The following is a 25086-nucleotide window of genomic DNA, read 5'->3' on the forward strand; positions in this document are numbered from 1 at the left end:
TATAAGTTAGCAATAACATTTTTAAATCAATCCTGCTCTTAAAGGGGTACATAAGGATCTTTTTATTTTATTGTGTTACATGTTCCCATGTGTTGCTACAACTGTTTACGTAAGGTGTGTTTTTTTTTACATTTTGACCACTTTTTTAAACTTTTAAATTGCATTCCCTGCCTCAAGATGGCTTCCCATGTACCCGCGTGGACCTCTCAGAAATACATTTCCCATCATCCTCCTGCTCACATATATAACTGAGATGGATTAACCAGTGAGCAGGAGGATGATGGGAAATGTATTTCTGAGAGGTCCATGCGGGGAACATGTAACACATTAAAATAAAAAGGACCCTATGTACCCTTTAACTAGCTATTAACTAAAACAGCATGTCCCAAATTAAAACAGAATTCTTCAGAGTAATCCTGTTGGGTCTCAATTTCTGAAATGTTTTACATCAGATTATATAATATACACTAAAACAGGAATAATCCATGTATTAAATATCATACACTTTCTTTTTGAAATGTATGACATTAAGAATAATGTTTGTACACTTGTATTAGATTCCAGTACATTATTACTGTTCATAACTGTGCTGTCGTGAAGTGTCAAGCTCCACAGTGGCAGTGAAACTGGACATTTTGGAATAAAACCCTTTGGAATAAAGGTGGGGGTGTTACATTAGCACCTAGAAACTGCATTGCGTCTTACTGGCTAAGAGGGAATAGTTAAATGGTATAAACTGTACAGCTGGACAAATTGTGGTCATTTTGAATTGAACTGGCTGACATCCTGTAGATGATTAAAGCATGAAACACCTACCTTGGAGGGCTTGTAGTAAACAGCACCCTGTGAGGGACCAGCACGTCTCACCACTGGAAGCTGTTGGGTCATCCTGCGCAGTGGGACCAGCACGTCTCACCACTGGAAGCTGTTGGGTCATCCTGAGCAGTGGGACCAGCACATCTCACCACTGGAAGCTGTTGGGTCAGCCTGAGCAGTGGGACCAGCACATCTCACCACTGGAAGCTGTTGGGTCAGCCTGAGCAGTGGGACCAGCACATCTCACCACTGGAAGCTGTTGGGTCATCCTGAGCAGTGGGACCAGCACATCTCATCACTGGAAGCTGTTGGGTCATCCTGAGCAGTGGGACCAGCACATCTCACCACTGGAAGCTGTTGGGTCATCCTGAGCAGTGGGACCAGCACATCTCACCACTGGAAGCTGTTGGGTCATCCTGAGCAGTGGGACCAGCACATCTCACCACTGGAAGCTGTTGGGTCAGCCTGAGCAGTGGGACCAGCACATCTCATCACTGGAAGCTGTTGGGTCAGCCTGAGCAGTGGGACCAGCACATCTCATCACTGGAAGCTGTTGGGTCATCCTGAGCAGTGGGACCAGCACATCTCACCACTGGAAGCTGTTGGGTCATCCTGAGCAGTGGGACCAGCACATCTCATCACTGGAAGCTGTTGGGTCATCCTGAGCAGTGGGACCAGCACATCTCACCACTGGAAGCTGTTGGGTCAGCCTGAGCAGTGGGACCAGCACATCTCACCACTGGAAGCTGTTGGGTCATCCTGAGCAGTGGGACCAGCACATCTAATCACTGGAAGCTGTTGGGTCATCCTGCGCAGTGGGACCAGCACATCTCACCACTGGAAGCTGTTGGGTCAGCCTGAGCAGTGGGACCAGCACATCTCACCACTGGAAGCTGTTGGGTCAGCCTGAGCAGTGGGACCAGCACATCTCACCACTGGAAGCTGTTGGGTCATCCTGAGCAGCTCATTTTTCTATCAATGAACTCTGCTGTCTCCAAACTGAAGGGTCTGGCTTCTGGGGGTGTAGCATTGTTAATGGAGTCTATTTATGCTATTATAACTTTACCCAAGTCTCTGTATTTATCTTTAATCTCTGTGCCCTGTGACTTCAGGCTACGAGTGGTGGGCCCATTGAGGGTGAGGGGGATCAATGCTGAAGATCAATATTGCAATTCAACTTCATTTGTAGTAAACTTGGGCAGACAAATAACCCCAATATTTGGGTCTGCACTGACCATCAGTCCTTGTCTCTTCAGTTGTGTCGTTATTCTTTCTTTGGCACAGTCTTGGGGGACTGGAATGCCCTTCCGGTTTCCATTGTGTCATTGTCAAGCCTCTCCGGGTTTAAAACTGCTGTTCAGTGTAATCTGCGTTTCAGGTGAACTTGTTTTAGTGGGAATGTAGTTTAAATAGAAGTATCTGTATCTTTTAATGTATTTGTGTATTGTATGTATACGTGTGTTTTTATTGCTATTGCTTGGATGTAGAATTGTTGTGTTGTTTATTATTGAGTCTGGTCTACTTAGGTCTCTCTTTGTATTAGTGATTAGCATTTGTATTGCACTACCTAACGTTACACTACCTTAGGTAAGGTAGTCCGCAATTTGTGCTAATCGGGCTCTGTGAAAACAGGCGTACATTATTAAAATAGACAGAAGGGTCTTTGAAGCATGAACTGGAGACACCAGGCTCAGAGTCTTGATTTTTACATTTTTTTTTATTAGTGTTCTTTTTAGTACCAGAAAACAGTGGTCATGTCCACAGGTTACAGAGAGGCACATGGTTCCAAATCTTCTATTTACAGATCAGTTTGTCAACCTTCATATTAAGACATAAAGAATGGAAAAACAGAGGAATACAGTCAGAATGAAACGCCACATGCTCTCACACACACAGAGGCAGAGTCCCTTCATGCATGCCTAGATGATTCAGTGCACTGATAGCTGGCTTAGAGAGTGCTAACCAAGGTTCAAAATCAGTGGTCTTTCAGTACCTCATTATTAGCACCGGCAACATCACTGGTCCCCTACTGAATTTCATTTGGTTTTATTGCATTTCTGCATCAAAGTAAAAATAGAAAACACAACCACCATAGATTAGCTGCTGCTGCTTCCTGGTAACTAATCACTTCCTGTGCTGTAGGTCAGTCTCCCAAAGCTCTAGCGGCAATCAGACCATGTGGCCTACAGCACAGGAAGTGATTAGGTTCCAGGTTTCAGGCTTGCAAAGAGGACCATAGACTGTACCTAACTGGTGTAGGAGGTTTCTCAAAACTGACAACATTATTATCGTGAGGGCTGCCCTTTGCACTCCACATTACACAGCTATTCCACCTTCAAGACTAAAGGGGTCAGACTAGAATCCACCTGGATAAGATAGTGCTGGGTGTTACTGGAGCCGGGAATTGCATCAGCCACAGATTCTAGGGGGAATCTGAGGATAACCATTGATTGGTGGTTGACGCAATCCAGGGATCCCCCAGCGCTGTAAAATGCTCCAATAAAGTTCAGAGGTGTCTTATCCCGGCTGGGTGTGGGTGGATCCAGTCTTACACCTCTTCTGCTACTGTAGGTCAGTGCTGACTATATGAATAAGTGGTGCCTCAATGTGACAGCCCTTGCTGTTTTTCTATAAGCCACAGGGTTCAAAGGTCAGTCTTATCGTTCTTTCCCTGGTCAAGCCGTAGTTAACGACGCTGTAAATGTTTAGTTCTCTTGACGTCAACTTTTCAAAGTAAATCGCGTTGCACAGTACCAATAATGCAAGTTAAAAAAAAATTTTAAAAAAAGAAACGAGCTGCATTATTGTGTAACCTCAGAGAATTCAGCAAAGCCAGACTAATTCAAGTTCTGTTGGACGCACTTGCTGCTGTGAACAAATTTAATTCACCCAGTAAAGAGACAAAAATGTGTCAGTGTATTCTGTTACCATGTATTTTAGCAAATACACCTGTACACACACATACTGTCTGGGGTTTCACCCTCGTGGTTTATCATTACACTGAACTCCCTTGATGGAATTACAACCCTATTATGTACAAAGTGGTGTACATTATGTCTTGTATCATTTTCAGTATTAGCAAAAATTATTAATAATAATGCTAGATACCAATGTGCTTGAACGTTAGCAACCTGTTTTTTTGTTAGGATTTAAGAAGCAATTTAGAACATCAATAGCTACTGTATATGAAAGCGGTTTCTTGCACTTCTGAAAGAAACAATGTTACATAATGATGACAGCACTGCCATAACCGTTCTGAATTACAGCTATGGTGGCTGTATAAACTTGATTTTAGAGGCCTTAAAATGACTTCCAAGACTTTCTCTGCATCGGTTTTGTAACTGGCAGCTTTTCTTCCTTTAACACAAGTGGGGTGAGAGTGTGCTCTTTGTGTACTGACCAGGCCTTTTAAAATGATACAAATCACAGTGAACCGCCACACAGCTTTCCCAGGCTTTCTTAATGAAAGTGCAGTAAACAAGTTAATGCTAATTAAACAACAAAAAAGAACAGCACAGCTTGTAACAAAACACTAACTATACAATATATACAGTATTTATAGAGCTAAAGGAGTTCTAAACTTCTACAAGGCATCTCCATCAGGGGCTAGTGCAGTCACACTGCAACTCCATCAGGGGCTAGTGCAGTCACACTCCAGCTCCATCAGGGGCTAGTGCAGTCACACTGCAGCTGCATCAGAGGCTAGTGCAGTCACACTGCAGCTGCATCAGAGGCTAGTGCAGTCACACTGCAGCTCCATCAGGGGCTAGTGCAGTCACACTGCAACTCCATCAGGGGCTAGTGCAGTCAAACTGCAGCTCCATCAGGGGCTAGTGCAGTCACACTGCAGCTCCATCAGGGGCTAGTGCAGTCACACTGCAGCTCCATCAGGGACTAGTGCAGTCACACTGCAACTCCATCAGGGGCTAGTGCAGTCACACTGCAGCTCCATCAGGGGCTAGTGCAGTCACACTGCAGCTCCATCAGGGGCTAGTGCAGTCACACTGCAGCTCCATCAGGGGCTAGTGCAGTCACACTGCAGCTCCATCAGGGACTAGTGCAGTCACACTGCAACTCCATCAGGGGCTAGTGCAGTCACACTCCAGCTCCATCAGGGGCTAGTGCAGTCACACTGCAGCTGCATCAGAGGCTAGTGCAGTCACACTGCAGCTCCATCAGGGACTAGTGCAGTCACACTGCAGCTCCATCAGGGGCTAGTGCAGTCACACTGCAGCTCCATCAGGGGCTAGTGCAGTCACGCTGCAGCTCCATCAGGAGCTAGTGCCGTCACACTGCACAAGGGAACACAGTTTCAGGTTTTTTATTGGTAACTTAGGTTCCTGAGCAGGAATAAGGAATCTGCAGGATTAAGGGGGAACTGCATCAAACACTGAAAAGTTTGGGCATTTATAGAGCGATTGTTGTTTTTATATGGCCAGAAAATGGCACTGTTCAGTTCAAACAGGATTTCTTTTCAGAAACCTGGTTTATGTCCCTTGTTTTTTATTTTTGCCAAGATTCCTTCTGCAAGGGCAGAATTCTTAAATCAGCATTATATTTAAACTGAACAGTGCAACTCTTGGACACTTCAAAATAGCAATCAGTATATAACTGTTCTCATGGAGATAGAATTAAGAGAAATTAGAAGTTCCAGCAACTCTGATAAGGAGCTGGGCTTTTAAAAACAGTTTGAAGCACCTTCCCAGGTCATACAAAAAAAACAACAATATAATAAATCAATAAAACTCGAAGCTAAGGGGAAGAGGACAAAATAACTAAGATGCCATTTGAAGCTTCTTGCTGTTTCCCCATCGCCTTGCTGGATGTGGCCCCCCTTTAAAATGTAGAACTCCGAGCTGCTCTGCAGAGCACCCACAACCTCTCAGAGCAGACAAAACAAAGATACATGAACATCAACACACTTAAAACAAGATCAATTCAATATTACACTGATTTCCCTCCAAAGTGTCCCTTTCACCCCAAAGCTGGACACCAGTGGTACAGTACATTTGGCAAAAATTAACAATATAAAAGCTATAAATTACAATTCATATAAAAGGCTTGGAGTTTATTATTTTTTTTTTTTTTTGTCCCTTTATAATTGAAGATGCCCTGTGCTGTTCCAAAGACTATGACACCTTTTGCCATAGAATGACTTGTTATGTTAAATTGTAAATTCTAATTGTTTTATTAAAACAGTGCTACAGCTCCTTCAAGTAAACATTTTAGACTTCTTGCATACAAACTTCTTCACTTTTAAAACATCATTATTCATCCCCATTATATCCAGGCTTCTGAGATTGAAATGATTCAACATGTTTAGTAAATGTAAGCTTGAAATGCAGACTATTCCACAGCAGGGAAACGTGGATTTGAGAGACTAATCCATTTTATTTGTAATGTCATTTTATTGGAAATGGAGTGAAAGTTCTGTTTTTATCACGGCGACACACAGCTATTTTAAAGAGCAGGCAAGGGAAATGCACGGTCAACTGGGATGAATGAAAACTGGGACGGGACACGTCGACTGTGTATTCACAGCTAACTTGTTAAGTTTAGTCTTTCCTGTCTGAACAAAATGCTTTTTTTGTAGGCAGAATTGAGAAGCTGATCAATGAATATTGATTAGCTGCACAGGACGTGCACGTTTGCGATCTTGTTCCGAATCCCTGCTTGTGTGTAAAATTAACTTCTAGCAAATGGTTGCATTGAGTGTGGTTATCCTTTAATCACGTTATCACTGAATTCAGATGAGACAGACTGAGACTGAGCCAGCTGCTTGCAAGGACAGATGTGCCTGTCTCCATGCGGTCTGGAAAACTCCAGATTCCATTTTAACGGGGTTGTGAATTGAGAAGAGGAAGGGGAGCACAGTGGTTAGTACAGGAACCCGAAACCTGTAGTTAAAGTACTAGGAGGTTCTTGGCTTGTAACTGCTTACAGACAACTGCCATCGTTATGCTTTTGAATCTCTGCTTCAAAAGACCTGGTTTATGTGAACAATGCGACATGAATTGTGATTCGCAGCAGGAAGAGGAAACCATCTCAGTTACCCTTTTGTTTGATGGGAGTTGTAGTTTTTATGCTTGTTTTCATGCAACAGAAACAGGAGATTAGATATTGCAGAAACACATTCTAGATAAATGTGCAGGCCTGACTACAAGATTAGCAATACCAGTTTTATTTTCGAGTCTAGTGCCATTGTACCAGGTACTGAAGCCCTATAGACCACGTATATGGCACCTTTTTTACATATCTTATATAGGAATTCCAGCAGTGCAGCCTTTTAAGAGTTAAACTGTCTGAGCTGGTAAAGTGTTTAAAAACCGACAAGCCCATTCTGCCCACCCCTATTTCGAATCAAAATCAAGGCACACTGCTGCCACTGTGTTTGACAACGGAACATTTTCCCACTATGCTCGTTGTCACTGAAGTAAAGTATGTATGGTATCATCCATAACTATCAACCACTCAATAGTGCTGCATTTTGAAATACTAAAAAAAAATATTCAATGACAAACGTTTTGACCAGAGGTCTTTCTCCATGTCTCCAATGCTGAATTTATTTAGTCCCTTGAAGTATTTCTAAAAGTTTGCATGGGCCTGGCTGGAGTAAAGAAGTGACTGTGTGGCTGGTAAAATGCTCATCTCTGTTCCTCGCTAGGCAACTGTGTGCTTACACTGAACCAATTAAAACAGCAGACCAGTGGTTACTCTCCACCTATAAAGTGGCAGGGGAGAAGCCCCTACAGGATCACATAACCACGATTCTCATGGCAAAGGATGAGAAAGGGAACACTTTAGACAAAGAACAAACAAAAAGGACAGACCTGGCATCATAAATGAACAGAAAATTAGTACAAAATAAATATTCTTTTCCCCCCTAGAGTTAAATAACCCTGTTTATCGTAATGCATCCCTTTTAATGCCTTGTCGTCTTATCCATTTTCATGCAGTAAAAGGTCTTTTCGGCCTTCCAAACTAAGGGATCAGCTGCTCCTACTGAACAGGTGAAGACTGACACAGTGGTACAGGGAATAAGCAGCCATGGCAACCACAGATGCTCCTTGACGACCAGCGGTTAGTTCAGATTTCGCTGTATTTACAAGTTATTGCACTCTTCAGATGAAACAGTAGGTTTGCATGGGTCCTACTTTTGTTACTGTTAGGGAGTTGTTGTTTTTTAGTCAATGGTTTAAAATTAGTCAAAGGTTGTCAAATGTATACAAAAAGTCAAATTGAAATTTTGACAGCCCCATTTCCTTAAAATCGGAAACGCAGCCAGGTAGGCCAGGAGTGAGGCGGGCCGTCGGTCAGGAAGGAGGAAGGGGAGGGGAGGTGAGGGAGGGAGGGAGGGAGGTGAGGGAGGGAGGGAGGGAGGTCGTCGGTCAGGAAGGAGGGAGGGAGGGAGGCGGGTTGTCAGTCAGGAAGGAGGGAGGGAGGGGAGCTGAGGGAGGGAAGGGGAGGTGAGGTGAGGGAGGGAGGCCGTCGGTCAGGAGAGAGGGCGGGAGGGAGGCGGGTTGTCGGTCAGGAAGGAGGAAGGGAAGGGGAGGGGAGGTGAGGGAGGGAGGGAGGGAGGTCGTCGGTCAGGAAGGAGGGAGGGAGGGGAGCTGAGGGAGGGAAGGGGAGGTGAGGTGAGGGAGGGAGGCCGTCGGTCAGGAGAGAGGGCGGGAGGGAGGCGGGTTGTCGGTCAGGAAGGAGGGAGGGAGGGGAGGGGAGATGGGGGAGGGAGTCCGTCGGTCAGGAGAGAGGGAGGGGGGGAGGGAAGGTGAGGGAGGGGAGATGGGTGAGGGGAGGGGAGATGGGGGAGGGAGGGGGGAGGGGAGGAAGACGGGTTGTCGGTCAGGATGGAGGGAGGAGAGGGGAGGGGAGATGGGGGAGGGAGGGTAGGAGGGAGGCAGGTTGTCGGTCGGTCGGGTTGAATCTTGGCACACAGCTGAGAGTGGCTCCAGGAGGGGGGTGTGGGGTGGGGGAGGTTCCCCCTCAGTTAGTAGGTGGCTTTGGAGTGTCCGAAGATGCCGATGGGGAAGTGTTTGACATGGGACGACCACTGAGCTGCCAGCTGGAAAAACTTGACATCGTTCCACTCGACTCCGTCTATCAGCACTGCGGGGAGACAGGAGACAACGTGAGCCTGCAGGGCTTCGGAGAACCAGGGCTGTGGCACAACACTGCTCAAAACCTGCTCTAACTGGCTTAACAAACCATAGATCTAAGAGCTCCAGGCTGCAACTGTTATCTATATACACACACAAGTTTATTCGATTTTTTTTTAAAGGGTAAAATCATTTTCTACAATAACGGTGATAGTGCCCTCTTGGTGAAGGTGTACTGTCTGGTAGCTGACCCACTGTGGACAGACCTTCATCAACAGGCACTACGGCTTAATATAAGTTAACATGTTGTGTTCAGGCTGTAGTGCTGCATGAGGTGATTATTCCATTATTTGGGCTGACTTATCATTCCAAGTGAAACAGCTGCCTGGGTTTGTGTGGATACCTGCTCTCCAGTGTAAGAAAAGCAGCGATCATCACAAACCCAAGCAGCAGTTTCTTCACTTTGAATGGTAAATCAGCCCGATCGACAGCAGGGACCCTCTCCTGATTGCCAGCACCTGATTTCTGTGGAGAGCTCCATCTGAATCATGGTTTCGTTCAGCGCTATTCGGGCGTCAAATATTGTAGAACAGATCTTGTGCAGTCTGGGCGCAAGAGTTCCACAAGCAGTGTGGGCAGCAGTGTGGAGTAGTGGTTAGGGCTCTGGACTCTTGACCGGAGGGTTGTGGGTTCAATCCCCAGTGGGGGACACTGCTGTTGTACCCTTGAGCAAGGTACTTTACCTAAATGCTCCAGTAAAAATAATGTGATGTCTGTATAATGTGATATCTTGTAACAATTGTAAGTCGCCCTGGATAAGGGCGTCTGCTAAGAAATAAATAAATAATAAAAAAATAAAAAATAAATAAAGTAAAACTTACAATGAGACACCCGACACAAGTATTAATGTATTATAACCCACAAAAACACCCATGAATTAGCATTTAAAATAAAAAAGTGCTGCTATCTCTCAATCTCATTGAATACAGTGTGTGTTATTAGCTATTATTATTATTATTATTTATTTCTTAGCAGACGCCCTTATCCAGGGCGACTTACAATCGTAAGCAAATACATTTCAAGTGTTACAATACAAGTAATACAATAAGAGCAAGCTATGCAATAGCTATGTCACCCCCTGCAGTGTGGGCTTCGGCTGCTCAAACTGTGCACAGTGGTATGTGCTGTAAGGAAGTCCCTGCACGTGACCCATTAACTTATTAGAAATCACACAATGAAGACCGTACCCATGAACTACTAAAGCACAAAGCGCTGTTTAACTTTAGAACCTTGCCACGTCAATGCACAGGACGACAGTCAAGGATGCGCATATAGCTAGTCTGTGTGTGTGTCTGTGTATCTGTGTGTGCCTGTCTGTGTGTGTCTGTGCGTGCCTGTGTATGCGTGTGCGCGTCTGTGTGTGTGGGGTGTGTGTGTGTGTGTGTATTGCAGTGCCCTCACCTCGCAGCATGGTCTGTTGGTGCTTGGCAGTGCAGATCAGTCAGTCTGTGTGTGTGTGTGTGTGTGTGTGTATTGCAGTGCCCTCATCTCGCAGCATGGTCTGTTGGTGCTTGGCAGTGCAGATCAGTCTGTGTGTGTGTGTGTGTGTGTGTGTATTGCAGCACACTCACCTCGCAGCATGGTCTGTTGGTGCTTAGCAGTGCAGATCAGTCTGTGTGTGTGTGTGTGTGGGGGGGGGGTGTGTGTGTGTGTGTATTGCAGTGCACTCACCTCGCAGCATGGTCTGTTGGTGCTTCGCAGTGCACATCAGTCTGTGTGTGTGAGTGGTGTGTGTGTGTGTGTGTGTGTGTGTGTGTATTGCAGCACACTCACCTCGCAGCATGGTCTGTTGGTGCTTCGCAGTGCAGATCAGTCTGTGTGTGTGTGTGTGTGGGGTGTGTGTGTGTGTGTGTGTGTGTGTGTGTGTGTGTGTGTGTATTGCAGCACACTCACCTCGCAGCATGGTCTGTTGGTGCTTCGCAGTGCAGATCAGTCTGCTGATGCCCTCAATGACCTGGCTCTTGGACTCTACTTCTTTGTCCTTTGTTTTCTTTGGCAGAAACATCACTAGAAGATAGACGAGGACAAAAGCTGTTTCAAACCCTGTTTAAGAAAGCTGGTACATTATGAGCTTCTGTGGGGCAGGAGGAGAGCTCACCCTTCTTGTTCTTCTCCTTGGTGACGACAGTCATGTTCATGGTGGGCTGGGGGGAGGCGTCACTCCCCGAGAGGGGCAGGCGGCTGACCTGCAGCGAGCGGAAGGTGCACTTCAGAGAGTTCTTGGAGGAGGAGTCCTTCTTTTCCAAGTCCCTCTTTTTCTCACCTGTCTGCAGGGACACCCAGTAATCCACCTGCAGACCCATGAGCTCCCCCTGGCCACCGCCTGGGGTACTGTAGGGAAAGCACACAGACACAGGGAAGTCTGTATGTAAGATGGCAGGCAGTTATATAAAAAGCTCAATATTGTAGCCTCTGAGCGATTGTAAGTGTAATAAAGAAAGAGACCTGTGATGATCCTTCAGTACAGCAGAGCTAATAATCTGCTTTAAAACGCTACCTCATTTATAAGGCTGGAGATTACAACTCAAACAAAGGGTGTGATTCACGTAACGGCATACAGCACTACACTACCCTTCCTTTCCACGGTCAAACATCTCTGCAGAAAATAACACTTTGGCTGCTAAATCAGTTTTTGCAGCTGTTTCCAAGACCAGCATTTTCATCTGGACTGGACAAGAACGTTATTTGGAACTATAAAGACCCCCCCCCCCCCCAGCCCACTGTCAGTACCTGTAGGAGTAGAAGCCAGTGGTGACGGAGGGAGAGGAGGGTGGGGTGGGCAAGGCCTCCTTCAGCACAGGAGACACCTGAGGGGGGGTGGAGGAGAGCAGCATGGACCCCACTGGGGCTGCATCGTCCGAGTCACCTGGAGGGAGGGAGGGGTGGTATTATTAGCATGGAGCTCTTCAATGAATCCTGAGCTCCAATAACTTGTTTAGTCTGCGATGGTATTGCTGATGGATCCCTGGTTTAGACTGTGCTGTTACACGTGTTGCAGGGCTGTCTCTTTGCAGCTGAAGGTCTTGTACAAAAGGATGATAGAGACAGCACTTTCTGAAAGAGACCTAGAAACATGTCGCACAAAAGAACGCAGTGTTTAAAGAAAACATTTACAAGATACTAATACCAACAGAACTTGTTCTTTATTGTCACGCGAGAGAAAATGTTAAGGCCTGGCTTTTGGTTTCATTAATTTCAGACAGGCTAGCGGTGCTTATCAGGAGAATAACACAGAACTGACTTGTTTAACTCAAAGTTGAGGGGGTTTCAATTTTTCCATTAGGATTTTTGTTTACCAGCAAGGGGTTGTACGCTGAGAATTTGAATTACGTGGAAGCCTGGTCCAATATCAAGAATAGCCTATATGTTTGTTTTTTTTAAGACGGTTCCAGGGAGTGTCCTGTTCACTCTAGAAGTCCTAGTCTAGGAGTTTTAAAGTAAGTAAAGGACATGTTCAGAGCCCTCGTGAATCAGAGAGGGTTTGGGAAAGGAAGTTCTGACCTGACGTTGCAGATGACTGCTCCACAATCCCCACGTTCACCACCTGCAGAGTACAGAGAATCATGAGCAGGGCAGGGGAGGGGAGGATATCAAACACAGAGCCATCCTCCCAACACTGCAGAGTAAAGAGAATCATGAGCAGGACAGGGGAGGATATCAAACACAGAGCCATCCTCCCAACACTGCAGAGTACAGAGAATCATGAGCAGGACAGGACAGGGGAGGATATCAAACACAGAGCCATCCTCCCAACACTGCAGAGTATTGAGAATCATGAGCAGGACAGGGAAGGATATCAAACACAGAGCCATCCTCCCAACACTGCAGAGTATTGAGAATCATGAGCAGGACAGGGTAGGATATCAAACACAGAGCCATCCTCCCAACACTGCAGAGTACAGAGAATCATGAGCAGGACAGGGTAGGATATCAAACACAGTGCCATCCTCCCAACACCTGCATTCATTCTCACAATCCCAGATATCACAAACATGAAGGTTAAACAGACACACGTTTTAGCTAATGCCTTCGTCAGCTGTGTGACTGAAGAGCGATACTTACACCAATGAACGGGATAAACTTCTGACAGGAATCTTCATCAAGGCTGAGAAAAACAAAACAAAACAAACAATCAGCCCTCAGATTCTTAAAAAAAAAAAACTGCCAAACCCCTCCCAAAGTGCCAGGATGTGCGGTGGGTACCCGGGTTTCATTCACTGGGTTATGGTGTTTACATTCATTCGGAACGGATTCCGAGTTCTGTTGCTCCAAACCCCCCCACCGTTCATATTTCTCTCCATGGCTCTTGCTTCCTGATCCCTGAGAAATCATGTGAGACTGTGACCCTTCAACTCCATTAGCCTTCTTAGAGCAGGCAGGACCCACATGGTTAAACAATCCTAATCTTGCATTTTATCTCTGGAACCAGGAAACAAAGACACATGGTCAACCCACAACAAGCAGGACAGCCAGCTACAAACAAGCATGCCTTTAGTTTAGAGCAGCCTCATTAAGAAGATCCCAATGACCAACATCAACAGTAGATGTGGACAGAAATCTGCCCTCTGAAGACACACACACCAGGAGGACACAAAGGAATAACATGGGTTACTATTGCAGCAGCAGAACTCAGAACTGATCTGAATGCTTGCAACCATATGAAAATGCAAAGGAAAGGGTCCCAATTAAAATATTGTTTATAGGTATCCTATTAATAATTGTTTGGCTCTCCCTCCAACAAGTATTGGGACAGATGAATAAATAGAGGATGCGCAGTGAACATTCAAATAGTTCTGGAGTTAATCCCTGAATGAGGGGCGCCCAATAACCCAGACAAGGGCCGCTGTTTACAGCCATGATCATCCTTCCTGAAATAAACAGCACATGGCTATTCATGGAGCATTCTGTTTATATAACAAGCACAATGTTTGTAAGGGTTTAAACCTGTATTTACAGAACTGCTTTCTTTGGATCAGGATCTGCACCTGCTTAGCAACGCAGCAGAATTTTGGAACAGTCGATTTGATTGGATGAACGCTTCCAATATTAGATCACTCAGGAGGACCCCCGAGTATTAAAGTTATGTGATGCTAAATCTCTCAACACTTGTTATACAAATACGGAATACGCATCTGGACAGGCTAATAGTGCCCCCCCGCCAAGATCAGCAAATCAGCACACCCAGGATTGGAGCCAGCAAGCCCCTGATTGCATGACTCACCCTGCATTCACGCGGTGGTGCCTTCACTGGGTGAGCCCCCTGTACTTCTATGCATCTGTCCCAATACTATCGCTGGACGGGACAGCCCGAATGCAAATGACAATGAAGATTATTTTGCCGCAGTTTGGAGGGAGAAGGGTTCACAGGTAAAAGGACAGAATTCGACTGGAGCCTCGGCATCACACAGCTCAACATGCATGTACAGACACAACCTGCAGAGCCCCTGAGCTGCTTCCTCAGCAACCAAGCAGCAAGAAGCTGAGACTGGAACCCATAGCAACAAGGCAGGTAGGAGGAGGAGCTCAGGAGCAGCAGCATTCCAGGTTCTGACAATCTTACCCACCCCTAACCCCAATCCTAACCCCAGCACCAACCCCCCAGATCCTGAAACCAAAGCAGTAAACTAGATCCTGAAACCAAGCAGTAAACTAGATCCTGAAACAGTAAACTAGATCCTGAAACCAAACAGGAAACTAGATCCTGAAACAGTAAACTAGATCATGAAAACAAGCAGGAAACTAGATCCTGAAACCATGCAGTAAACTAGATCCTGAAACAGTAAACTAGATCCTGAAACCAAGTAGTAAACTAGATCCCGAAACCAAGCAGTAAACTAGATCCCGAAACCAAGCAGTAAACTAGATCCTGAAACAGTAAACTAGATCCTGAAACCAAACAGGAAACTAGATCCTGAAACAGTAAACTAGATCCTGAAACCAAGCAGTAAACTAGATCCTGAAACCAAGCAGTAAACTAGATCCTGAAACAGTAAACTAGATCCTGAAACCAAGCAGTAAACTAGATCCTGAAACCAAGCAGGAAAGTAGATCCTGAAACCATGCAGTAAACTAGATCCTGAAACAGTAAACTAGATCCTGAAACCAAGTAGTAAACTAGATCCCGAAACCAAGCAGTAAACTAGATCCCGAAACCAAGCAGTAAACTAGATCCCGAAACAGTAAACTAGATCCTGAAACCAAACAGGAAACTAGATCCTGAAACAGTAAACTAGATCCTGAAACCAAGCAGTAAACTAGATCCTGAAACCAAGCAGTAAACTAGATCCTGAAACAGTAAACTAGATCCTGAAACCAAGCAGTAAACTAGATCCTGAAACCAAGCAGGAAAGTAGATCCTGAAACCATGCAGTAAACTAGATCCTGAAACAGTAAACTAGATCCTGAAACCAAGTAGTAAACTAGATCCCGAAACCAAGCAGTAAACTAGATCCTGAAACCAAGCAGTAAACTAGATCCTGAAACAGTAAACTAGATCCTGAAACCAAACAGGAAACTAGATCCTGAAACAGTAAACTAGATCCTGAAACCAAGCAGTAAACTAGATCCTGAAACCAAGCAGTAAACTAGATCCTGAAACAGTAAACTAGATCCTGAAACCAAGCAGTAAACTAGATCCTGATCCCACTCAGTAACTTCAGCTAAAGAACGTCCACTCCAAGGTTCATTCTTATTTCTCAAGATCCAGCCACAAATGTAAAACTGACACATACACAAGAAACTCCCACTATACCCTCTTCCCAGGGATATTTACACCCCTGTGGACAACAACATCCAGTCATTTATTTAAAAAAAAATCCACAATACAACATACCCTTTTCATTAATCTTGCTTTTCAACAGCAGTCTTCCTTGTCATTTGACTTTCCATTCCATTCTATTTTTATTAGAATACTATTATTTTAAATAGAAAACACTCATTCCACCACCACCAGCATTTCTGAAGCTTTGAGAAATATATATATATATATATATATATATATATATATATATATATATATATATATATATATATATATACACATATACACATACACACATATACACACAGTATATATATATATATATAAATGTATCTGTTTCCCCCAGTTTGAAGTGGCTAGGTGTTCTGTGTGTAGGAGCCAGTGTAGGATTCTCATTTTATACACAGAATTCTCCAGTGGTGTTGAAACAGTAAAGAGAGTGCAGGAACGAACCAAGACATCAATACAAAAAAAGAAATGAAAAGAAATAACAAAGACTCAAGCAGACAACAATACCTTACAGCAAAATCAAAATTCTTTTTCCTTTAAAGAAAGCGACAAAAAAACAAAAAAACAACAGAAAACAGACATGTTAAAAACAGACATGTTACAAACAGACATGTTAAACCACACCTAGCAGGACACGCTGCTCGCAGTAGGAGTGATGCAGCGGTTCAGGAGGGCTCTGCATTCAATTACATGGTACCTGGACAGACAGACAGAGGATGTGCATAGGAAGGAGCTGCACATGTTCTTTCTCTTAGCTCTATTTATTCATCTGAACTGTCCCCTTACCTTTTCACATCACATGTAATCCGTTGATAGGATAGGAATCCAGACAAACACTTAAGAGCCACAGGGTGATTTCTTATAAGACTTGATGTTTGTCATCACTGAGAGTTATGCAAATACTGGTTTTTATTGTTTGATAAAAACTCACCGTTGAAGGTGCTTTGACTAGGACTTCAGGAGCGGCTCTTTAGTTTTAGATGTCTGCCATAGAAACATGCAATGTAGGCTAGATTATCCAAGAGGCTTTATATTAGTAAGCAACAGCACCATCTACTGCACGGCAGTGCACTGCCAGCAAAGCTCATGGATGCAAAGTGCAGATCACCGGGGGGAGGCCCTTACTGACCTCGCTTCGGTTCCACATGTCTACAGCAGACAACTAGAGCAGCTCCTGAACTCAGATGAAATGTTTGAACACAGACTTCTCAAAGAATAATAACACAGTCCTGGGGTGATCGCAATGTGAACCCCTCAGAATGACTGAAAACACCATGAAGAGGAAAGGGAGCAGTCAAAACAAATCCAGAAATCAAACTGGAAACTGGAAAAGGAATCCAAGGACTGTTTCAAATCTGAGGCACCCAGAACAGACATGTCTTAAACTACAGAGCAGAAATATAAACTCAAGGGTGCTACTGCAAAAGAAGCAGCCGCATTCACACATGGAACACTCTGCATCTTCAACCTGCTGCTTTTGCAACTTTTACTGCATCTAAAACAACAGTCACACAATATTCAGAACTTGATTTCATTCAAAATAACACAGATCAGGCAGATCCTTGGCACTGCCATAGGAGTGTCTGTGATGTGCGTTTTACAGTAAGTACTATAAGGTACAAGAAAGGAGAATAACAGAGTAGCATACAGTATGTTAAAAACATTCATCTATACAGCTAGGGGTGCTGGTCTTGAGCTTAAACCAGATAAAGCCTGTTTTCTATCCTCGAAATTGAGTTTTTAAAACCAGATTCTACCTGGAAATTGTAAAAAAAAAAAAAAAACCCCAAAACCCTTCTTTTGGTTATTTACATGACAGATATCTTCAGTGAAATTGATCAGGATCCATTTTGTAAAAATAAGTAAAAAGGGTTGTTTTTTGTTGTTTTTTTAAGATGGATGTTTTGTGATGTTGTATTAAAAATAACCTGATTTCCTTAACTGAGTATGTGTGGAACTAAAACTGAACCTGTGTTTTTTAACCAGCAAAAAAACAAATATACAGACACACACACACACACATATATATATTACACATCAAGGATCTACATAATAAATTAATCAAGTGAGCGATATTTACACATTGCAGGTATGGCTGTTCTTCTGTCTAACTCAAGCTAATTCTGTTCTATGTTTTTTCGATTGCATCTCTTGTGACTTTTGGCACTGGCCTGTGAGTTCCATGTTGCAACCCTGCTAGAGACGAGAGCAGCTCACCTCTTCTGCTTGTAGGTCAGCATGGCCTCTGCAATGGGAAGCTGGTGCGCTCCATTCGCTCCCACCATGTACTGTGTGATCCTAGACACCAGGTCAGGGCATTCCGGCACTACAGAGACAAACACAGCCAGAGCGCTCAATCTGGTGCACCGTGCCCAGCTCACCACAGGGGGGAGACAGAGAGCCACGATTTATTTGTTATTTCTTTCTTTCATTCCTTCTTCCACAACTGTACACTCAGTCATAACTTAAGCAGTTTTTTTTTTTTTAAGGGACAGCTTAAAGATATTTTTTCTCTTTCATTCTCCGTTTATATATATTCACAGCACAGAAATCCCCATTTGTAATTGTTTCAATGCCCCTCACCTATGACGGGCGCCTCCTGCTTGTGGAACAGGTCTCTCCAGGCCGAGTCCTGGAACAGGTTGTTGTAGTGATAGTCGATGGTACCCAGGTACTTGGAGAGGGGGTGAGAGCCTGAAACACAGGGAGCAACCCCATCACACTCCCATCGAGCAGATCATTAAACAAGTGACAACCAACGTTTCATTTCAAAAGCTCTTAGGATTTGTTTTATGTTTACATACTAAGAAAATCTTTATATTGTAAAATAAAAAAGGAAAGAATCAAAGTGGCCAATGATAAGATTAATCCCACTGAAAAGTGTATGAAGAAATTTGAAGGTGAGAGTTCAGCCTTTTCGTCCCTAAGGCCAATGCAGCGCTCCCTGTGTGCCTCTAACTCTGCATGTCCAGGATATCAACCAGGGAGCTCCGGATCCCATGACCTTGCATCCACACAGCAGTGTCTCCACAGGGGAGTGGGCTGGGACCCCCTGTTGCAATGTCTTGTGATCAGAGTGGACTCTTACCCAGTGGAATGACGAGGAACCTCATGTAGCCCAGCCAGTTAGGGGTCTTGTGATCAGAGTGGACTCTTACCCAGTGGAATGACGAGGAACCTCATGTAGCCCAGCCAGTTAGGGGTCTTGTGAGACAGGTGATCCACAAAGAGGCGCAGGACAGCGCTCAGGTAACTCTGAGCCCCGGCCACAGCAATCTTAATGGGGATCGGCGTCTGAGAGTTACAGTTACAGCTGGGGAGAGAGACGGGGGAGAGAGAGGGTAAAGAAAAGATAATAAAGAATGTTGTTACACTTTTGAAAACATGCTTTGTATCAGTTAATATGTCCGGTCGACCCCGTCTTATATCAGTTAATATGTCCAGTTGACCCCATCTCTTAAGGTTTAATAGTGTCTCCTTGCATGCACTTGGGGTGGGCAAAAGGATCCGTCACCCCCAATGCACAAGAGATGACACTGATACCACAAGATACAGGGTCAACTGGACATGTTAACCTCTTACAAATCATGTTTCAAGTAAGAAATCAAATCCATGCCATTAGAATTTGTGTTCGTAGTCAAGCGTGCACGAGACGACGCTTAGGGCACAATAAGGATGTTCTGAAACCCGCTGTTCTGAAGGAGTGGCTTTGTGATTTATAAATTCAGAGTTATTTCAGACTCCATTCCATCTCACCAGCCTGCACACACGCAGACACGGGCGCTACCCCCCTCTCTGCGGGACTCACAATCTCTGGATGCGTGAGACGATGGTGTTGAACGCAGCCTGGATGTCTGCGTTGGAGCAGGTGCAGACCACGGGCAGCTGCTGATTCTGCAAGACCTCCGATAGGTACTGGAGAGGAGGGGAGAGAGCCAGAGCCACGAGTCACAATGCAGCCCCTCACCTGCTACCTTCCTTTCTATTACCACCCCCTTCTCAGCGCTCTACTCAAACCTTTGTTAAAAACAGAAAGGCGCTTTACATTTCATTTTCTTATGGGCTTGTTTTGTTCCCTTAACTATATGATGTTTGCACCTCTCTCTTAGTTGTCCTTTCAACTCCCTCAACATTTCACCACATGATAATTCATTCATTTCAATATTTCAGTTTTTTTATACGAGTCAGGAGCTGCTCTTCTGTTCTACGGTATATGTAACTATAGCAACCAATAACAGCCGTTGGTTATTTTATAAAGGAAAATGTGAGAACTATGAAGTTATGGCAAAATGTATTGGCAGAGAAGGAAATAAGACACCTATTGCATAGCAGTTTCATCCGTTCCAGATTTGAATACATGCTTGATTAGCCACAGTGTATAACTAACTAGCAAGCTCAGATGTGTCTTATTAAACTCATAGCAAAACCAGGACTGGATCAAAGTGCTATGCAATGGGAGTCTTATTTCCATCCCTGTATTAGGGAAGGTTATTTTGTTACATCTATGTAAGTGTTAGTGAGAGTTTCCACAAAAGCTTTAGATGCTGGACGTGCTGATCCATTGCAGGAGGTCCCTACGCTGCCCGGACTCACCTGCCCCTGCCAGTCGGAGGTATTGATCAAGAGGATGCTGTCAGGGAGCTGCTCGTCAGAGATGAGGATGTGGTTGAGCTGGTCGTACACAGTCTTCCTGGGGATCTGAGGGGAGACAGAGCGGGGTTTCAGTCTGCAGACACACTGCTCAGCTCAAAGGGAGACAGACAAGCTACATTACAGGGAACCGCCCCGAGTACAGACTGTTGCAATCTAGGGATGAGAAGATGAGTTTTTCATTGAAAGAATAAGCAGTTGCAAATGAACTGTCCCCTTACTGTGTTTGTAATAATTTGATGTCGCTCTTATTGCAAATGTTCTGATAGATTAACTTATTTTTTAAAGTTCTTTGGCTGTGAGTTCAGGAGCTGCTCTTCAGTTCTAGGTGCACTGCCACAGACATGTGTAACACAGGATAGATTAGAGAAAAGTCTTTATATTAGTAAACACCAGCACCATGTAGTGTACAGCAGTGTATTGTCAGCAGTTCACTAGATGGCGCTGGCTCTAACTGTATTAAAGACACTTTGACTGATCTAGCCTATATAACATATATCATCATTGGCAGGGACTTCAACCTGAAGAGCATCTTCTCTATGCATCAGGGGTGTGTGCATGTGCAGACGGCCCCACTATACACCAGTCGCAGGGGACAATGACAATTCTAACACTGTAAAAACAATAACGATCCCAACTCACTGCTCCCACCTGCATGTGACACCTGGTGTCGGGGGAGCGCTCGTTGTCCAGGCTGTTTGCTCTTTCGTTCTGCTGTCTGATTGGCTGCCTCTCCTTGAGGGAGGTGCTCCTGCCTCGCCGGCCTGTCAGCTTTGAATCCGGTCTGGTGAGCAGAGAGACAGGAAGAGGGTTCATTGGTCTAGCGCAGCGCTCTCTGATTAAAGGTTAAAGCACATCATTTCATTCCTCTCATTAGCATGACATTTTGGTTTTGCTGTTGACCTTTATTTCACTTCATATTGGTGTCGTTGACAGTATTGGTGTTGACAATTATTAAGTATCAATCAGTACCAAGCTGACTCAGATACGAGGATCTGCACACCCCTAATACAATGCATCCTCCAGGTATATCTAGTAAACAGCTATTTAGTGCTTTGGTCTCTACGACAGGCATGTCTTTGACACTCCAGGTTTGATGTCCCTGTATACTGAAAGTGGGCAGGGTCCTGTATATTACAGTGCCTGTATATCAGTGTCCAGATTGCTAATGATACTCAGTGGTGGTACCCTGCAGTGTATATCACAGTGTCCAGATTGCTAATGATACTCAGTGGTGGTACCCTGCAGTGTATATCACAGTGTCCAGATTGCTAATGAGAGTCAGTGGCGGTACCCTGCAGTGTATATCACAGTGTCCAGATTGCTAATGAGAGTCAGTGGCGGTACCCTGCAGTGTATATCACAGTGTCCAGATTGCTAATGAGAGTCAGTGGTGGTACCCTGCAGTGTATATCACAGTGTCCAGATTGCTAATGAGAGTCAGTGGCGGTACCCTGCAGTGTGTTCAGGTACCTGTTGGAGGGGATGAAGAAGGACTCTGTCTTGGTGATTTTCCCACTGGGAGGCAGTTTCTCAAGGAAGGTATCCATGTTGTTTCGCTCCAGCTCTGTCGTGGGAGTAATGGCCTCGGGCTGCTCCTACAGACAGACAGACGCACAGGAAGGCAAAGACAAGACACATACACACACACACACACACACACACACACACACACAAGACAGACAGACACAGGCAGACAAACAGACAGACATACAGACACAAACAGATGCACACACACACACAGACATACAGACAAAAACAGACACACAGACACACAGACAGGGATCAGTGACAATTGGGCAACAGTTAACTCTAATTAGTCTCACAGTTGTATGCAGTTCAGTTTCAGAAACTGCTCCTGTGCAGTGGAACCACCATGGATTCAGACTGTATGCCTTAATTTAACACCTATTATTCAGAGGCTGGTTTATGACAGCAATGCTGGTGAGCAGTCCTCAGTCATCGTGTGACGGAACACAAACAGACAGGTGAAGTTTCCACATTGTCACAACTTGTGCACTGGGGCTCAGTGAAAGAGGAATTCACAAGTCTATTATCTTTAAGAGTCTGTTTCTCTTAGCGTTTAACCTGATAAAGCTTGGTTTCTATACTCTGAATGGAATTGTTTTAATTAGAGTTCAGCACGATTTCATTAATGTTATGTAGCTCTTAGAAATCATAAACAAGAAGGATTCTTTTAAATGTGTGTTAGTGGGTTAAATCAAAGTATATTAAAATGTTAAACTTGATGCAATAGGACTGACTGCCCCCTGCTCTGAGTGTAGAATTAAATTTAATCAGAACCATACAAATAAAACAAACATTAGTCAGCGCGCAGGCGGTGGATACGTACGAAGGAGACTGTGTCAGACACATCGTCCACTTGGAACTTGCTTCCTGAGCTTTTCAACTTGTCGGGCGCTTCCATCTGTGAACAGAACAGAGACCCTGGAGATAATATCTCATAGCAACAGGTTTCTATGGTTACCCCTGAGAGCTGGATGCAGGTGTGAAGGGCAAATGCTGCCACAGTGTCTGTTTCTGAAACACGCCTTCAGCGATTCTCTCAGCAAACACTCATCTAGTTGTTACAGAATGCAACGCTTCTTACTTCTGTGCGAGTTCCTTTGTCATTATAGATTCATTTTATAATTTCTTTGCAAGAAGCATTCATTTACAAGGGCAGCATCTTTTTGGTATTCCTTTTCAGTCAGTTGAAGAAATATTTTGTAATACCAGTGAATATGTACACATATTATTTGTTGATTTAGCAGAGGCCTTTATCCAAGGCGACTTACAGAGACTAGAGTGTGTGAACTATGCATCAACTGCAGAGTCACTTACAGCAACGTCTCACCCTAAAGACGGAGCACAAGGAGGTTAAGTGACTTGCTCAGGAGTCACACAGTGAGTGACCAGGGATTTGAGCCTGTTTCTTTAACCACTGGACCACACAGCCTCCTTAATGATCAACATACAGAATATGCAGAGGAAGCTTTCATACTAGATGAAAATTATATTCCATGCAATCTTTTCTTGCTATTGTTTGTCTATGTTTTCAGTGTGGGTACATTGGGGCAAAACCATTTACTCCAGAAAGTAAATTAACTCAATTTGCTGAAAAGGAGAAACAACAGCTGTTTAAGTTACAAACCTAGCTATAGACAAAGCAGGGATTCAACTGAGTGCAGATGTACAGTCCTGACTGTGTTTCTAATGTCTCAGCGTATATAAAACTCTGTCCAGCAAGACTTGATTGGATATGGAGCCTATTTACAGGTAATCAACGCAGCCCACAAATCAGTAAACTAAGCTGTACCACGCTAACTGTGTAATTTCAAATGGAATCGTTTTAATAATATTAATAACCAGGCTCCTCTTCTCGTTTGAGCAGGGCTGACTGGACAGAGAGCCGTGTCGGGGGTGGGGGGTGCTTGTGAGCCGGTGGATCCCTGCCCGTGTGGCCCTGGGGCCCGGTGCTCCGCACTCACCGGACTGGGGGGCTCGCGTTGGCTCCGGATGCTGTAGATGCTCCCGATCTCAGTCTGGGAGCTGGAGTGGGACATACCCTCGAAATAAGGCCTGGAAAACAAGGCTGGCTCTTTAAATAATTCACACAAATTGAACTGAAGTGTAGCCATTCACCTGTCCCCTGCAATACTCCGCACATACTGTAGGGAATCTAAAATAAACACATGTCTTCCATGTTATGTTTCTCACTGATGTATTTCTTTCATCCACTAGGGGCAGTGTTGCAGGAGGACAGGACAATGGTTACACGCTGGTGTTTGACAGAAGACGTGTCTGGGAGCTCAAAGAGGGCACAGAGGTGCTTTAAAAACTACTGAGTTATAAAGTCACCAGAAAACGATACAAAGTGAATCTAAAGAAGAATCCTTGATTCAGATAGCTGTGATATTGCACAGCCATACCATGCTGCTCTTCAAGAACACTGCTTGTTTCGTTCTTGGGTTTTTAATTATTTATAAATGACAATAAATCAATACTTTCATGAAAGTGTTATCTCAGTCCTAGATAAACTTTTACGGTTTCTGAAAGAAGAAAGATGAACGTTAATGAGAAACAAACTACTTAAAAACTTGTGTGTGTGTGTGTGTGTGTGTACGATGCTGCTCACTTGAGTTTGGGTGGTGTGTGTGTTGTACGATGCTGCTCACTGTGTGTGTGGGTGTGTGTGTGTGTGTGTGTGTACGATGCTGCTCACTTGAGTTTGGGTGGTGTGTGTGTTGTACGATGCTGCTCACTGTGTGTGTGGGTGTGTGTGTGTGTGTGTGTACGATGCTGCTCACTTGAGTTTGGGTGGGTGTGTGTGTGTGTGTGTGTACAATGCTGCTCACTTGAGTTCGGGTGGTGTGTGTGTGTGTGTGTGTGTGTGTACGATGCTGCTCACTTGAGTTTGGGTGGGTGTGTGTGTGTGTGTGTGTACAATGCTGCTCACTTGAGTTCGGGTGGTGTGTGTGTGTGTGTGTGTGTGTGTGTGTGTGTGTGTGTGTACGATGCTGCTCACTTGAGTTTGGGTGTGTGTGTGTGTGTGTACGATGCTGCTCACTTGAGTTTGGGTGGTGTGTGTGTGTGTGTGTACGATGCTGCTCACTTGAGTTTGGGTGGTGTGTGTGTGTGTGTGTGTGTGTGTGTGTGTGTGTACGACGCTGCTCACTTGAGTTTGTGAGTGTG

At 44.6% G+C, this 25086-nt stretch overlaps 1 protein-coding gene across 3 annotated transcripts in view; it reads right to left on the reverse strand.

Annotated features, from left to right (window-relative positions):
* Nucleotides 1-2506: 2506 nt before the first annotated feature.
* LOC117421886 (phosphofurin acidic cluster sorting protein 2-like) overlaps nucleotides 2507-25086 on the reverse strand; it is a 78181-nt gene continuing 55601 nt past the window's right edge. For 2 of the 3 annotated variants that reach the window (XM_058987285.1, XM_058987284.1), the window contains exons 10-25: nucleotides 23883-23973; nucleotides 22745-22819; nucleotides 21865-21989; nucleotides 21043-21175; nucleotides 20335-20439; nucleotides 19550-19656; nucleotides 18900-19054; nucleotides 18325-18435; nucleotides 17959-18067; nucleotides 16249-16275; nucleotides 13035-13077; nucleotides 12474-12516; nucleotides 11703-11838; nucleotides 11071-11303; nucleotides 10866-10979; nucleotides 2507-8922 (exon numbers count right to left, since the gene is read on the reverse strand). In XM_058987285.1, coding sequence (XP_058843268.1) covers nucleotides 8804-8922; nucleotides 10866-10979; nucleotides 11071-11303; nucleotides 11703-11838; nucleotides 12474-12516; nucleotides 13035-13077; nucleotides 16249-16275; nucleotides 17959-18067; nucleotides 18325-18435; nucleotides 18900-19054; nucleotides 19550-19656; nucleotides 20335-20439; nucleotides 21043-21175; nucleotides 21865-21989; nucleotides 22745-22819; nucleotides 23883-23973 — 1726 coding nt within the window. In that variant the 3' untranslated portion in view covers nucleotides 2507-8803. The remainder of the gene's footprint in view (nucleotides 8923-10865; nucleotides 10980-11070; nucleotides 11304-11702; nucleotides 11839-12473; nucleotides 12517-13034; nucleotides 13078-16248; nucleotides 16276-17958; nucleotides 18068-18324; nucleotides 18436-18899; nucleotides 19055-19549; nucleotides 19657-20334; nucleotides 20440-21042; nucleotides 21176-21864; nucleotides 21990-22744; nucleotides 22820-23882; nucleotides 23974-25086) is intronic. The other variant, XM_034928162.2, reaches the window with a different exon arrangement.

The sequence above is a fragment of the Acipenser ruthenus genome, chromosome 15 (assembly GCF_902713425.1).
Source record: "Acipenser ruthenus chromosome 15, fAciRut3.2 maternal haplotype, whole genome shotgun sequence".
NCBI lineage: Eukaryota > Metazoa > Chordata > Actinopteri > Acipenseriformes > Acipenseridae > Acipenser > Acipenser ruthenus.